The 15,839-nt window shown below is 43.6% G+C and overlaps 1 protein-coding gene across 1 annotated transcript in view; it reads right to left on the bottom strand.

Moving 5' to 3' along the window:
- Positions 1–15,839, bottom strand: part of LOC120918460 (EF-hand calcium-binding domain-containing protein 14-like) — a 74,117-nt gene that overhangs the window by 21,163 nt on the left and 37,115 nt on the right. The window contains exons 3-4 of the mRNA XM_040330052.1: positions 10,484–10,524; positions 307–393 (exon numbers count right to left, since the gene is read on the bottom strand). Of these exons, the coding sequence (XP_040185986.1) occupies positions 307–393; positions 10,484–10,524 (128 nt within the window). The remainder of the gene's footprint in view (positions 1–306; positions 394–10,483; positions 10,525–15,839) is intronic.

Here is a 15,839-nt window from a genome sequence, read left to right on the forward strand (position 1 = left end):
TTGACAGTCAGAATTTTGTGTGACCATGCGTATGCAACTCAAGTTTGAGCCAAAATTCCGTCGGAAAAAAATCCACGGTTTTCTTGTCGAAATTTTTGATTGTGTGTATGCGGCAAAGCCCACATTTTCAAAGTAAGAAAAAATATTCCAGCAGTACTAATATAATGTTTTGTGTCAGTGATTAATGCTTTTTATTAATAATTAATGTAATGAATGTAACTTTAGTACTCCTAAAGGAATGCCTAAGAAACATATGAATACATTTTTTAGTGAAGTACTGGGCTAGTATGTGTTCAAGTCACTTACAGTCTCCAGTGAATGAACCCTTTTCAGAACGTCTGGATCCATGTTAGGAAATTCAGGCTGTAAATGTTCCATCTTTGGTTTCACACTCTGCAAAATAACACATAAGAAAATTAGAGAATAATAGAAAAAATCAAAGGCCTTGTAAAAAAAATCTACAATAGGTAAGCAAAACATGTTCTAAACCTTGTATCTACTAATTGCTCTTTCCTTCCTTTCTACGTTTCCATTAAGGCCCCTTTCACACAGGTGGACCGTTCAGGTCCGCCTGTCAGTTTATTCGGTGGACCTGAACGGGCGCTCCATGCTTGTCTATGGAGCATCATACATGCTGGCTGGGATGATGGAAGGGCATAGAATTTACATCATAGCTCTAAGATCTTATATTCCATAAAAGATCAGTTAATGCTAAAATGCTTGTAAACTACTGAATAAGTTTAACCACTTCAATACCAGGCACTTTTGCCCCTTCCTGCCCAAGCCAATTTTCAGCTTTCAGCACTGTCGCTGTTTAAATGAAAATTGCACGGTCATGCTACATGGTACCCCAGTTGATGGTGGATTCACATGTGGACTCTCTGACCAGAAGTGCATTCTTTGATCAAAAGTGCCTGAGTTAAAAAACAGGAGTTTGAAACAGGAGGTAAGACAGGAGTCTTCATTATTTTTTTCAATCACTGATCCAGAACAAGCTTGCAGCTAATAAAGTTGGAACTCTTGATATATAGATTCAGCGGTGCAGCAGACGCTCTCATCTTAGTCTGCTCACCCCAGGGATAGTGAGAGCAGGACGCTCTCAAACGAGTCGGCTCTCCCCAGGGGTAGTGCAGCCAGGCAGGGTCCTCCCAGCTCTCGGCTGCTGCAGACACAGCACAAAAAAACAGGACTCCCACCCCCCCACACCCCCCACCCCCCTAGCCAATTGATCCAGGGTTGCATCGATCGCCGTTAAGGGGTCAGGAAGGAATTTTTTTCCCCGATTGCTGCAGATTGGCACAGCACGCCTGGGGTTTTTTGCCTTCCTCTGGACCAATCGGGGAGAAAAGACTCAACGAGTGACGGCTCACTTGGACAGTCTTCCACCCATCACCATATAAGACCCCCCCAATCAACATTACTTCCCTGCGTTTTTTTCTGCGACCATGGGTTACCTAAAATACTCTGCAGAAACCATCCGGGAACTAAAACCATTTGCCTCTATACTCCCAGTTGTCACCAAAAAAGCTCTAAGGAATGAGCGACTGTTGAGAATCAATCGACGATCAACAGTCAAAAACTATGCGCAGGTACCCCAGCCCAAGCGCATAATATGCGCTTTGGTCAACACAAGATCGGCAGTAAAACACCGACAAGAAATCTATGATTTCATCCTTCAACACGATCTAGACTGCCTCTTCATCATAGAAAGCTGGCTGACAGCCGACTGCAACACCATTCTAGCAGAATTGGTGCCAGCAAATTATCACATTCAAATGCAAAACAGAGTGGGGCAAAGAGGGGGGGGCCTGGCGGTGATCCACAAGACTCACCTCTCGATCACCAAACCAGTCCTTTAAAACTCGCTTCCATTCATGGAAACCCTCACTCTGCAGCTGCAAACAAATCCCCAAGATACGGTCCATATGCTACTTTGCTATAGACCACCAGGCCCAAAAACGCACCTTCTCACGTCATTGACTGAATTCATCTCCACATATACCCTAAACATCAAACACCTTTTGGTGCTTGGGGATTTCAACCTCTGGGCCAACTCCTCGCTGGACCCCGTAGCCGACGCCTGCATCAACCATCTGGAAGGATTAGGTCTGCAGCAACTAATACAAGGCCCCACTCATGCCTCAGGCCATACGCTCGATCTCATTTTCAAACAAGATTTGGAAATTGACGTCCTGGGAAATGAGCCGCAACCATGGACTGATCACCATGCCATCAAATTCACAATCACCAAAAATGCCAGCCCAAAAAAAACGACAAAACCGGTGACAACTCACTGGACTAGATCTCAGAAGAAGCTCCACTCGGAACTCTTCAAAACAACACTAGGGAACAAAATAAAAACAACCCAACAAAAACAAACAGCCACAGAAACACTTGACGCCATCAACAAGGCGCTACTACAGTCAGCTGACTTAGTAGCACCAAAACGCAAAACTTGCATCCGGAAAAACAACTCCAGCTGGTTTAATGACCAGCTGACGTTGCTAAAGCAAGAGCGTAGAAGAGCAGAAGCTGCGTGGAAAAGGTGCTCTTCAGATAAAAACCACACCATTTACAAGATAATAACAAAGAAATATCACAAAGAAATATTCACGGCCAAAAAAAATCATTTCTCCAACATCATCGCAAATGCCCTTAACCGCCCCCGAGAACTCTTCAAGCTGGTCACTCAGACTATGAATCCAGCTTGTTTAGAGGCCCCCAATTCTAAATTCACAAGAATTTTGCAACGAATTATCGGATTATTTCATTAATAAAATTTAAAAAATATGTGAAAGTATTCAGCAAAATGGAACCGTCACCAACTCCCCCCCCAAATCACAAACCTAATGCCCACATAAATCCGTCGCAACCACCAAAGTTCACTCTAAAACCCATTTCCATCGATGCCACTAAAAACATCATCGGGACTCTGCGTAATAGCACAGCACCCAATGATATCATCCCCACTAAACTGCTGAAAGAAAGTGCCGATATACTGGCACCAGCTATCACGCAGCTCATTAACCAATCATTCAAGGAGGGCATGGTGCCCACCTTGCTAAAACAAGGTACAATAAAACCAATTCTAAAAAAAACTACCCTCGACCCCAAAGACCCAAACAACCGGAGGCCCATAACAGCTCTAAATGTCTTCTCCAAGGTAATGGAGAAAGTAGTTGTACAACAGCTGCAACTGCATTTAGACACCCATAAATTACTCGATCCGTTTCAATCAGGCTTCCGTCCGGGTCACGGAACAGAAACGGCGCTGCTTAAAATATGGGATGACGCTCTAGAGGCCGCAGACGAAGGAGAATCTTGTCTCCTGATACTGCTGGACCTAAGCGCGGCATTTGACACTGTAGACCACGGACTACTACTGGCTAGGCTAGCTGAAGTAGCCGGAGTCGCTGAATGTGTTTTACCCTGGTTCTCCTCCTTCTTGGAAAACCGATCACAAATAGTGAAACTGGGGTCTTTCACTTGTGAAAAACGTACGGTGTCATGCGGAGTCCCTCAGGGATCTCCCTTATCGCCCATATTGTTTAATATCTATCTTCGCCCTCTCTTTGAAATCATCAGTAACCAGAAGTTACTTTACCACTCCTATGCAGACGACACACAACTGTATTTCCGCATCTGCAACAAAAAGGATCATTCTCTTGGACTAGAGAAATGCCTCACTCTAAGGCCCCATACACACGGGAGGATTTATCCGCGGATACGGTCCAGCGGACCGTTTCCGCGGATTAATCCTCTCGAGGATTTCAGCAGATTTTAATGCGATGGAGTGTACTCACCATCGCATTGAAATCCGTGCCGAAATCCTCTGGCGATGACGTGTCGCGCCGTCGCCGCGATTATGACGTGCGCGACGCTGTCATATAAGGAATTCCACGCATGCGTCGAATCATTACGACGCATGCGGGGGATCCCTTCGGACGGATGGATCCAGTGAGTCTATACAGACCAGCGGATCCATCCGTTGGGATGGACTCCAGCAGATGGATATGTTCTGCATGTCAGCGAATATTCGATCTGCTGGAATCCATCCCAGGGGAGATATATCCGCGGAAACAGATCCGCTGGCGTGTACACACCATAGGATCTATCCGCTGAAACCCATTTGCTGGGATTTATCTGTGGATGGATTCTATGGTGTGTACGGGGCCTAATAGATAACTGGATGACAAACAGTTATCTTAAACTCAATGGTTCGAAAACAGAACTTCTCCTGTTTCACGCTAACCGGAAAAATCACCCCGCGTCAACATGGACTCCCCCACCCATTCTGGGTAAAACTATCACCCCTAGCACCAAAGTCAAAAGTCTCGGAGTCATTTTCGATACCTACATGACAATGGATGCACAAATAGGGTCAGTAGTCAGCGGATCCCACCATCTGCTGCGCCTACTACGCAGACTCACGCCCTTTATCCCGAAAGAGGACATTGCAGTCGTGGTGGGAACAATCATCAATTCCAGACTCGACTACGCAAATGCCCTCTATCTAGGACTCCCCAAATACCAAATCACTCGTCTGCAAGTCGTTCAAAATACGGCCGCTCGACTAGTGACTGGGAAAAAACCATGGGAATCAATCTCACCTTCACTGAGATCCCTTCATTGGTTGCCAGTAAAAGACAGAATCACTTTCAAGGCTCTCTGCCTAATACATAAGTGTATTCAAGGCAACGCCCCCCAATATCTATGCGAAAAAATAAAAGCCCATAACCCCAATCGCATTCTGCGATCCACCAATCAAAACATCCTCCAGATACCCAAGGCCAGATACAAGTCCAAAGGAGAACGAAGATTTGCAGTCCAGGGACCTCGCCTGTGGAATGCACTACCAACCACCATCCGACTGGAGTCGGACCACTTGGCCTTCAGGAGAAAGATTAAAACCCATCTCTTCTGAGGTCAAGGGGTTCCTTACCCATGAAATGGATACAGCGCCCAGAGGCGATTCAGTTCGCATGTGTTGCGCTTTACAAGTCTCTCTCTCTCTCTCTCTCTACCCAAACAATTTTTTTTTATTTTGTTTCCATAAATAGAGCTTTCTTTTGATGGTATTTGCCAAACAAATAAAACAATTTTTTATTTGTTCCTGTTATAAAATATTGTAAATAAGTAAGTTTTTCTTCTTCAATGATGGGCACTATTGAGGCTGCACTATGGGCACTGATAAGGTGGCACTGATGGGCACTGATGAGGTGGCACCAATGAGGTGGCACTGATGGGCACTGATCAGCACTGATGATGGCCACTGATATGTGACACTGATGGGCACTGATAGGTGGCACTGATGGGCACTGATAGGTGGCACTGATATGCAGCACTTATGGGCACTCATAGATGGCACATATAGGCACTCATAGGTGGCACTGATAGGCGCAACTGGGCACTGAAAGGCTGCACTTATGGATACCTATGGGTGGCACTGATGGGCACTGATAGGCAGCACTGATGGGCACTGATAGGTGGCACTAATGGGCATGAATGGGCACTGATAGGTGACACTGATGGACACTGATGGGTGTCCCTGATGGACACTGATAGATGGCACTGATGGCATCACTGCTATGGAGGCCCTGGTAGGCATTGATGATGGGCACTGATTGGCATCATATGTGGGCACACATTGGCATCATATGTGGGCATACATTGGCATCCCTGGTGGCAATGGGGGGCATCCCTGGTGGTCATCAGTGACGGCCATCCCTGATGGTCCTGGTGGCATCCCTGGTGGTCCTGGGTGGACATCCTTGGGGGGGGGCTGCACTGATTATCAATCAGCGCAGGCACCCTGGTCAGAGGAGCAGACGATCGGCTCACCTCTACTCAGGTCTGTCAGACGCGAGTAAGGAAAAGCCGATACACGGCTCTTCCTGTCTACACCGTGATCAGCTGTGTTTGGACACAGCTGGTCACGTGGTAAAGAGCCTCCGTCAAAGGCTTCTTAATCAGATCAGAGATGTGGTGTGTCAAACTAACACACCACATAAACGATCGCCTCGCTGCATGCCTGCTTTTTATCCTATTCACATCATATGACGTCTGGTCAGGATAACAGGTGGGCCGGAAGTGGTTAAAGTTAATTCCCTGCACTGCTGATTTTCTCTGGTAACTTATATCCATAGCACTGGTCCCTAGTAGAAAAGCTTGGCTTCCATCTCTATCTGAACATTAAAATAAGGTATTCTTTTTTTTTACTTGGCTACGGATATTGACTAAATATGGGCATGTGTTCAAAAAAAAGGCACTGATGTCACCAGCAACTCACCCTGTGTGCAGGGTGGGAAATAACCCACCCTGCACCTGATTGGATTAAAAAAATATATATATTTCAGAGTTCAGATAAAGATGAGTTTGAAGGATGCCCAAACTCATCTCTACTCCTGATTACAGTTGAGCGAACCCGAACTGTAAATTTCGGGTTCGGTACGGACTTTGGGTTTTTCCCAAACCCGGACCCGAACCCGAATAATTGCTGAAAGTTCGGGTCCGGGTTCGGAGATCAGGAAAAAAGTCCAGCGGTGAAAATAGACGATCGATGCTGCTCCCTGCTCCAACGTTGTCTCTATCCAGCACCGGGTGATGTCTCCAGCGACGGACGATTGGTCCAGCGATGAGAACATCCATCCATTCAGAGCACAGCTCAGCGAATGACGCGCCGATGCTTTGACGTTTCTTTTATAGGGGAGGCAGGCCACGCGTCACGTGACCCGTCCCCCTCTGACGCACACTCTGCTACGTCACTGGGACAGCCCAGACATGCCCCTTGCGTTAGAGCGGGACAGGATCACGTGACGCGTGGCCCGCCTCCCCTATAAAAGAAACGTCAAAGCATTGGCACGTCATTCGCTGAGCTGTGCTCTGAATGGATGGATGTTCTCATCGCTGGACCAATCGTCCGTCGCTGGAGACATCACCCGGCGCTGGATAGAGACAACATTGGAGCAGGGAGCAGCATCGATCATCTATTTTCACCGCTGGATTTTTATTTGGTTTAATTATTAAAGTAATTTGTTCTACGGTGTGTGTGTGTTTTTTTCTGAAAACTACTATTTACACTTCCTTTGTGAACCCCATTACCATTTCACACAGGGGGGGTCAGGATTTGGGGGTCCCCTTTGTTAAAGGGGTCTTCCAGATTCTGATAAGCCCCCTGCCCGCATACCCCCACAACCACCGGGCAAGGGTTGTGGGGATGAGACCCTTGTCCCCATCAACATGGGGACAAGGTGCTTTGGGGGGCACCCCAAAGCACCCTCCCAATATTGAGGGCATGTTGCCTGGTGCGGTTCAAGAGGGGGGGGCCGCACTCTGTCCCCCCCTCTTTTCTGTGGCCGGCCAGGTCAACGTGCTTGGATAAGGGGTCTGGTGTGGATTTTAGGGGGAACTCCACGCCATTTTTTTTTAGATTTGGGGTGGAGTTCCCCTTAAAATCCACACCAGACCTGAAGGGTCTGGTTAGTTATGGATATTTAGGGGGAACCCCACGTCATTTTTTTTAAAAAATTGACGGCGGGGTTCCCCTTAATATCCATACCAGACCTAAAGGGTCTGGGTATTGAATTTGGGGGGACCTCCGCGCATTTTTTTTTTACTAAAAGTCCATGTCCCATTGACTTCAATGGGGTTCGGAGTTCGGAGTTTTTTTTAAAGTTCGGGTTCGGGTGCGAACCCGAACATCCAGGTGTCCGCTTAACTTTACTCCTGATCATACTAACTACTTATTTAAATGTTATGTTAAAACGAATTACATCATTGTCTTCATTGACACGTACATTTCCTTTGGCTATGAATAGGCTATGCACAAGTAACAAATTTAATACTAACCTCGCTGCTGATATACTAAATAGGTCCCTAGGTGCCTGCAAATTAAGAAATTGTCTAAACATAGCAATTAAATAAATGTAACACAGCCCTGTAGGGAATAATACACCAAGGCCACTTCCACAAATAAAACTGTAATTGATGAGAAACTGATGAAAAACTGATGTAAACGTCATCAGTTTTTTCTTTGATGAAATGAACGGTCCGCATGTGTGAAAAGGCCTAAAGGTGCAAAAAAAGTCTATTTCCTTAGTAAGGTGAAGCTGATGTTACTTTAACCACTTCCATACTGGGCACTTACGCCCCTTCCTGCCCAAGCCAATTTTCAGCTTTCAGCACTGTCGCACTTTGAATGACAATTGCGCGGTCGTGCTACACTGTACCCAAACAATTTTTTTATCATTTTGTTCCCACAAATAGAGCTTTCTTTTGGTGGTATTTGATCACCTCTGCGGTTTTTATTTTTTGCGCTATAAACAAAAGAAGAGTGACAATTTAAAAAAAAAAAAACACTATTTTTTACTTTTTTATTTAATAAATATCACAATTTTTTTTAAAAAAAAAGTTTTTTTTCCTCAGTTTAGGCCGATATGTATTCTTCTACATATTTTTGGTAAAAAAAATCGCAATGATCATATATTGATTGGTTTGCGCAAAAGTTATAGCGTTTACAAAATAGCTGATAGATTTATGGCATTTTTATTTTATTAATTTTTTTACTAGTATTGGCGGCGATTTGCGATTTTTTTTACTGTCACCGTGACATTGCGGCGAACACATCGGACACTTTTGACACGTTTTTGGCGCCATTCACATTTATACAGCGATTAATGTGATAAATATGCACTAATTACTGTATAAATGTGACTGGCATTCAAGGGGTTAACACTAGGGGGTGAGGGAGGGGTTAATATGTATACCTAAATTGTGTTCTAACTGTGGAGAAAGGGGGGTGACTGGGGGAGGTGACCGATCTATGTCCCTATGTACAAGGGACACAGATCGGTCTCCTCTCTCCCCTGACAGGACGTGGAGCTCTGTGTTTACACACAGAGCTCCACGTCTTGTCCCTGTAGCCGCCGATTCCGAGTGCCTGGCGGACATCGCGACCGCCAGGCACGCGCATCGGCATCTCGGGGACGCGCCGGGCGCGCGCGCGCCCCCCAGTGGCCGCAAGAATACAGGACGTCATATGACGTCCTGTTGAATTTTCAGAGTAACCGTGGAGCCGTCATTTGACGATGGCCCGGTACTCTAGTGGTTAAATACCCAATTGTGTGCAGCTGGAAATTGAACAGTTTACACATAATTGGACGGTTGAGTAATTACAGTTACACAGTTGTTAAGTCATGTGAAAATTATTTTGAAAAGTCAAAAAGGAATTCGCTTTTCACATGATTAATTGAAGAAATAGATACACAGGTTATACTGTGAAGATTTTCAACTCCTTTAAGGCTCATTTACACTTGCTTCGACTTCAACACACATTCAGGCTGGGTTCACACTGGTACGACAAACGTTCTGACATTGGGAGCTCATGTCGCATGATGTGTGAAAATCAATGTTTCACTAGGAGAGTTGTCTTAACTGGTCCGACTTTGAAAATGCTCCCTGCACTATTTTGGTCCCACTTTGGTCCTACTTCAGCCCATTGAATATCATTGAAGTCAGATCAAAGTCAGATCCTTGTCCTAACCATCCGACTTGTGACATCCGACATGGTGATTACAGCAGCAGTAAAAGGAATTTATGTCACACTGGGATTGTTTTGATTGGTCAAAGGACAAGTCAGACAATCACGAAGGTGGATCAAAGTAGTATCCTGTTCATTCAAGTCAGATGAATGTAGGTTCAATGTAGGGCCGATGTAGGACTGATGTCACAGACTAAAGTAGGATGACAGTTGTATGACTGTTGTGTAGTATCAGTGTGAACCCAGCCTAACAGATCACACTTGCTTCAAAATATGGCTTCGGACAGGCTTTGTTAAAGCTCTCTGAACGCTAGTCAAAGCCCCTGTCACTATATAAAATGGTTAGCTAATGGCTATGCTTCAAAATATATACCCCATGTAGCTTTAGTGTTAGAAGTCTATAGCAAAGCTTGTTTGAAGCCCTACTGAAGCCCCACTGAAGCCTCATCAAAGCCCAATGAAGCCTCACCAAAGCCTCACCAAAGCCCCACTGAAGCGCCATTGAAGCTCTACCAAAGCCTCATCAAAGCCCCACCAAAGCACGTGTAAACAGGACTGTAAGCTAACCACTTTATTTAGTGACAGGATCTTTAACTGGCGTTCAGAGAGCGTTAACAAAATGTGTCCAAAGCCATCTTTTGAAGCAAGTGTAAACTAGCCCATAGTGAATCAGCTTCAACCTGTTATCCTTTAGTAAACTGATCTCATGATTCAGCTTGTATAAGAGCAGTTTGTACAGCAAGCTTTTACAAAACAGTAATAGCCCACAGCTTTCTTGACACCTTTAAAGCAACGTTCAGCTTGTACATAAGAAGTGTATGCAAAAAAAAAATCTGTGGGAGATCAATAGTACTTATATGAAAAAAAAGTTTGAAAAAATGAAAACAGTATTCTATTTGTAACATAACACGAGTTATAACAATGATACAAACTATATGTTCTTACCAACTGGGTTCCATTCTCAAGTTTCAGGCTGCTTTTATTAACTATAAAATATAGAAGTCTTAAATTATAATATGCAACAAGATGCAGTAAAACATTATTACAGACAGGACAGATATTGATTTTAAATATTTGATATAAAATAAGAAAATATAGATTTGTTTTTTTCTTTATTCATTTGAAGGATACAAAAAAATCATGGAAAAATACTGCTAGAGAAAAGAGTACGTGTCAACTTTTAAGTTATTCATGTGCAATGCAAAAATAGGATTTTTTGTACTCACCATAAAATCCTTTTCTCTGAAGTCCATGGACGGACACAGCTCCTTAAATCTTGACAAGTGGGTTATGTTCCCTGTTTACAGGAGAGGACTAGGCAGAAACATGTTAAATAGTTAAATACATGTTACATTAACAGAGTTGAACAGCCCCACCCAGGGGGCGGTCCTTTCAGATATAACCCTCCTCACTGCAGCTTGCAGCCTCAGTTCGTAACAAGAACTGGCAAAAACCAGCGGCTGAAAAAAACATCATAAGATGCACTCACAGCAACCATGTAAATTCTGGAAAAAGCGTGAACGGACGAGCAAATCGCCGCCTCGCACACCTGTGAGACCGACGCATGATGTCGGAAAAAAAGTAAAATAAAATAAAATACAATTTCTCCTCAGGGCGCTGGCACCAAAGGGAGCCATACGTCATTCTCCTTGCTAGGCAGAACGAAACTGAGGCTGCAAGCTGCAGTGAGGAGGGTTATGTCTGGAGGGACCGCCCCCTGGGCGGGGCTGTTCAACTCTGTCAATGTAACATGTATTTAACTATTTAACATGTTTCTGCTTAAATCTGTTTTAGGAACAGATTTAATATTGCCTAACCTTTTATCTTCAAAAAGCTACAAGAACTCGACCCTTCCTGACTAATGACACCACAAAGCAACTTATTCACTCCTATATTATTTCTTCCCTTGACGACTGCAACTCTCCCCTTAATGGCCTACCCTTAAGCAGGCTATACCCCCTTCAATCTATTATGAATTCTGCTGCTAGACTAATACACCTCACTAACCGATCCGCGACTGCTGCTCCACTCTGCCAATTCCTTCACTGGCTTCCCCTACCCCACCGTGTAAAATTCTAAATGCTAACCACAACATACAAGGCCATTCACAACATCGCCCCCATCTACATCACCAACCTCATCTGCAGATATCGCCCAAATAGTCCCCTCCGCTCCTCCCAGGACTTGCTCTCTTGCTGCTCTCTAGCTCCCTTGTTACCTCCTCCCATGCTTTCCTTTAGGACTTCTACAGAGCCTCTCCCATCCTCTGGAACTCCCTGCCCTGGTATATCCGATCAGTCCCTACCCTGTCCATCTTTAGGAGATCCCTGAAAACTAATTTATTTAGAAAAGCCTATCCCACACCCACCTAACAACTGTCCCCGAGCCACCCCATCAAATCATTCTATGAAGCTATTACCTTTTATAACACCACCCCTCCCTTTAGAATGTAAGCTCTACAAGCAAAACCCTCCTGTTCCTTCTGTATCGAACTGTACTTTAATTGTGCTGTCCCCCCTATACATTATAAAGCGCTGCGTAAACTGTCGGCGCTATATAAATTGTGTATATTAATAATATAATAAAGAACTGCACCAACATGGCATCTATGAGCAGCCAATGACATCATCATGCACCAATTATACTACACACTACTTCTCTTTATAATTCCACAAACCTGCAACAAGAATTCACCCCCTTCCCGCCCCAGGTGCACACTCTTCCAAAATGGCGTTTGGGGCTTGCAATTCTATGCATTTTTTCTGTATGTCTGCAAGTGTGGGCTTTATTTGTTGCTTTATGAGACTCTGATTCAGACAATTTAGTGTGCTAGTTCAACCTAGTAAAACTGCTTTGGGCTCACATATCTAAACAGTAGGTGTCTTCCTAGCCTGGGCCTCCCTCAAAGGTTGGGCCTCAGGGAACTGATCCAGTGTCTCTCACTTGCCAGGTCTAAATTATTATGCTGAGAACATGAAAAATGTATTAAACTGGGAGACACACGCTAGTAGGCAGGTGTGTAGATCCCTGACTTCAACTGTTATCACAGTCGCTGAGAGACAAATTACGTTTGCAGATTTTTCAAACTACCAGCATTTACATAGAATAGTTTACTGTATATTTTAATATATTTTTCTCTCCTCTAGGGTATGCTTATTGTTATTCTAAGTTTAACGTGATTAGCTGCTAACAATTCTGTCAAGTTAAAGACATAATAATCTCAAAAACTCAAAATGTAATATATTGCAGCTTACCAATTCTTAGATGTGGCGGCTGCACTATTTTTTTTTCTTTTTTTCTTTTTCTATCTGGTGATTAGGGATGAGCCAAACACCCCCCCCCCCCCGTTCGGTTCGCACCAGAACCTGTGAACACACCAAAAGTTGGTGTGAACTTTAGAACCCCATTAAAGTCTATGGGACTCAAACGCTTGAAATGTGCTAATTTTAAAGGCTAATATGCAAGTTATTGTCCTAAAAAGTGTTTGGGGACCCGCTCCTGGGGACATGTATCAATGCAAAAAAAAAAAAGTTTTAAAAACTGCAGTTTTTTCAGGAGCAGTGATTTTAAATTACTTTTTATCCTTTCAGAAATGACACTTTGTGCAGAGACAGTTCTAAGCACGGGAAACAAGCGCTGCTTTACAGGCATACTTTACACACCCCTAGGTACAAAATTTAAAGGAATATTTTACTTTTATTGTTTCCCTTTAAGCATTATTAACTGCTTGCCGACCAGCCACCGCAGATATACGGCAGCAGGTCGGCTCTGCTGGGCGAGATCAGTAAAGCTATACGTCATCTCGTCGGTGATCGCCGCCGGGCACCCGCGATCGCTCGTTGAAGAGCGAGGACCGGGAGCTGTGTGTGTAAACACACAGCTCCTGGTCCTGTCAGGGGAGAAATGCCTGTATACAATGTATGAACAGCGATCAGTCATTTCCCCTAGTGAGTCCACCCCCCTACAGTTAGAACACACCCAGGGAACATACTTAACCCCTTCCCCGCCCCTAGTGTTAACCCCTTCCCTGCCAGTGGTATTTTTATAGTAATCCAATGCATTTTTATAGCACTGATCGCTATAAAAATGCCAATGGTCCCAAAAATGTGTCAAAAGTGTCCGAAGTGTCCACCATAATGTCGCAGTACCGAAAAAAAAATCGCTGATCACCGCCATTACTAGTAAAAAAAAATATTAATAAAAATGCCATAAAACTACCCCCTATTTTGTAAACGCTATAGCTTATGCGCAAACCAATCAATAAACGCTTATTGCAATTTTTTTAACGAAAAATATGTAGAATAATACGTATCGACCTAAAAAAAAAATTTATATATATATTTTTGGGGGATATTTATTATAGCAAAAAGTAAAAAAAAAAAAAAATCAAAATTGTCGCTCTATTTTTGTTTATAGCACAAAAACTAAAAACTGCAGAGGTGATCAAATACCACCAAAAGAAAGCTCTATTTGTGGGAAAAAAAGGACGCCAATTTTGTTTGGGAGCCACGTCACACAACCGCGCAATTGTCAGTTAAAGCGACGCAGTGCAGAATCGCAAAAAGTGCAATATGGTCCGGGGCTGAAGTGGTTAAAATCACTGCTCCTGAAAAAACTGCCATTTATTTTTTTACTATTTTTTGCATTGATACATGTCCCCTGGGGCAGGACCCAGGTCCCCAACACTTTTTATGACAATAACTTGCATATAAGCCTTCAAAATTAGCACTTTAGATTTCTTCCATAGACTTTTGCAGGGTGTTCTGGGGGTTTTCGGACTTGCCGCAAACACCCCAAATTGTTCGCTGTTTGGCGAAAAAGGCAATGTTCGAGTCGAACATGAGTTTGACTCGAACTCCAAGCTCATCCCTACTGGTGATCTGGCCAGTAACCCTCCTCCTGTATTAGTGTGTCCCCACTCTGGATGGAGGAGCACAGGGGTAACTTTAGACAGTAGCATTGTCAGTCTGGGGAGAGGGGAGTGTTAGAAGGACTAACAGATTTAAATACACAAACAAATTGAAGCCAAACTCCAGCTAATTCTCTATAATCAGTTACAGCAAATGTTTTTTTTTTCCCCCATTTGGTTTTACATGAATAAAAAAAAAAAAAGAAGCTGATCATTGTAGTAGTAGTAAATGGTTTGTTTTATCTGCATAAACTGATACATCTGAAAGCAAGATTTTTATTTTGAAAAACAACAACTTTACTGGCAGAATCACCAGATAAAAATAAAAGAAAGAAAGCCTAAAAAAGAAAACAAACGCAGTCATCATATCCAAGAATTGGTTATCTGCCATATGATAATTGGTTCAATTCTGATTTAAACATTATACCCAGATTTGAATAATCATATTTGATAACATTTAAAATATAACATTTAAAATAATACACTAATAATAATTTCAACAATGTAGATGCAAATAAAATAATAAACCGCCCTAATTTCTGGAGCTTAAAACATCTGCAAGGTACTAATTGGTGAAAGATTTGTTCAACTAATGCTTTTTAATTATTTTTAAGATAGGTTCTTTTTTAATTGTTCCGGAAGTATCCAGTCTGATACTATCTAAAGATCCATTTAAATCTATTGATTTGGAGAAAAATGACACAACTCTGCTCAAGTACATTTGTAAACTGCTCTGTAATTGTAAAGACATCATTTCAAATATGTAAGAGGTTTATAGATTTGTAGCTGGATTCAGGTAGGGTTACGCCGGCGTATCAGTAGATACGCCGTCATAACTCTGAATCTACGCCGGCGTAAATTTAAGCGTATTCTGGAAACCAGATACGCTTAAATTAGGCTAAGATAGGAGCGGAGTAAGTCTCCTACGCCGTCGTATCTTAGGGTGCAATTTTTCCGCTGGCCACTAGGTGGCGCTTCCGTTGAGTTCGGCGTAGAATATGTAAATGACTAGATACGCCGATTCACGAACGTACGTGCGCCCGTCGCAGTAAAGATACGCCATTTCCGTAAGAGGTTCGCTGGCGTAAAGATAAAGCTGCCCCCTAGGAGGCGTAACCAATGTTAAGTATGGCCGTCGTTCCCGCGTCGTTTGCGTATGTCGTCGGTGAAAGTGGCTGGATGTCATTTACGTTCACGTAGAAACCAATACGTCCTTGCGGCGTACTTTGGAGCAATGCACACAGCATGCGCCGTTCGTAAAAAACGTCAATCACGTCGGGTCACCACCCATTTACATAAAACACGCCCCCCCTCATCCTCATTTGAATTAGGCGCGCTTGCGCCGGCCCCATTTACGGTACGCCGCCGTAACTTAGGAGGCAAGTGCTTTGT

Source organism: Rana temporaria, chromosome 1, assembly GCF_905171775.1.
Source record: "Rana temporaria chromosome 1, aRanTem1.1, whole genome shotgun sequence".
In the NCBI taxonomy this organism is placed as follows: domain Eukaryota; kingdom Metazoa; phylum Chordata; class Amphibia; order Anura; family Ranidae; genus Rana; species Rana temporaria.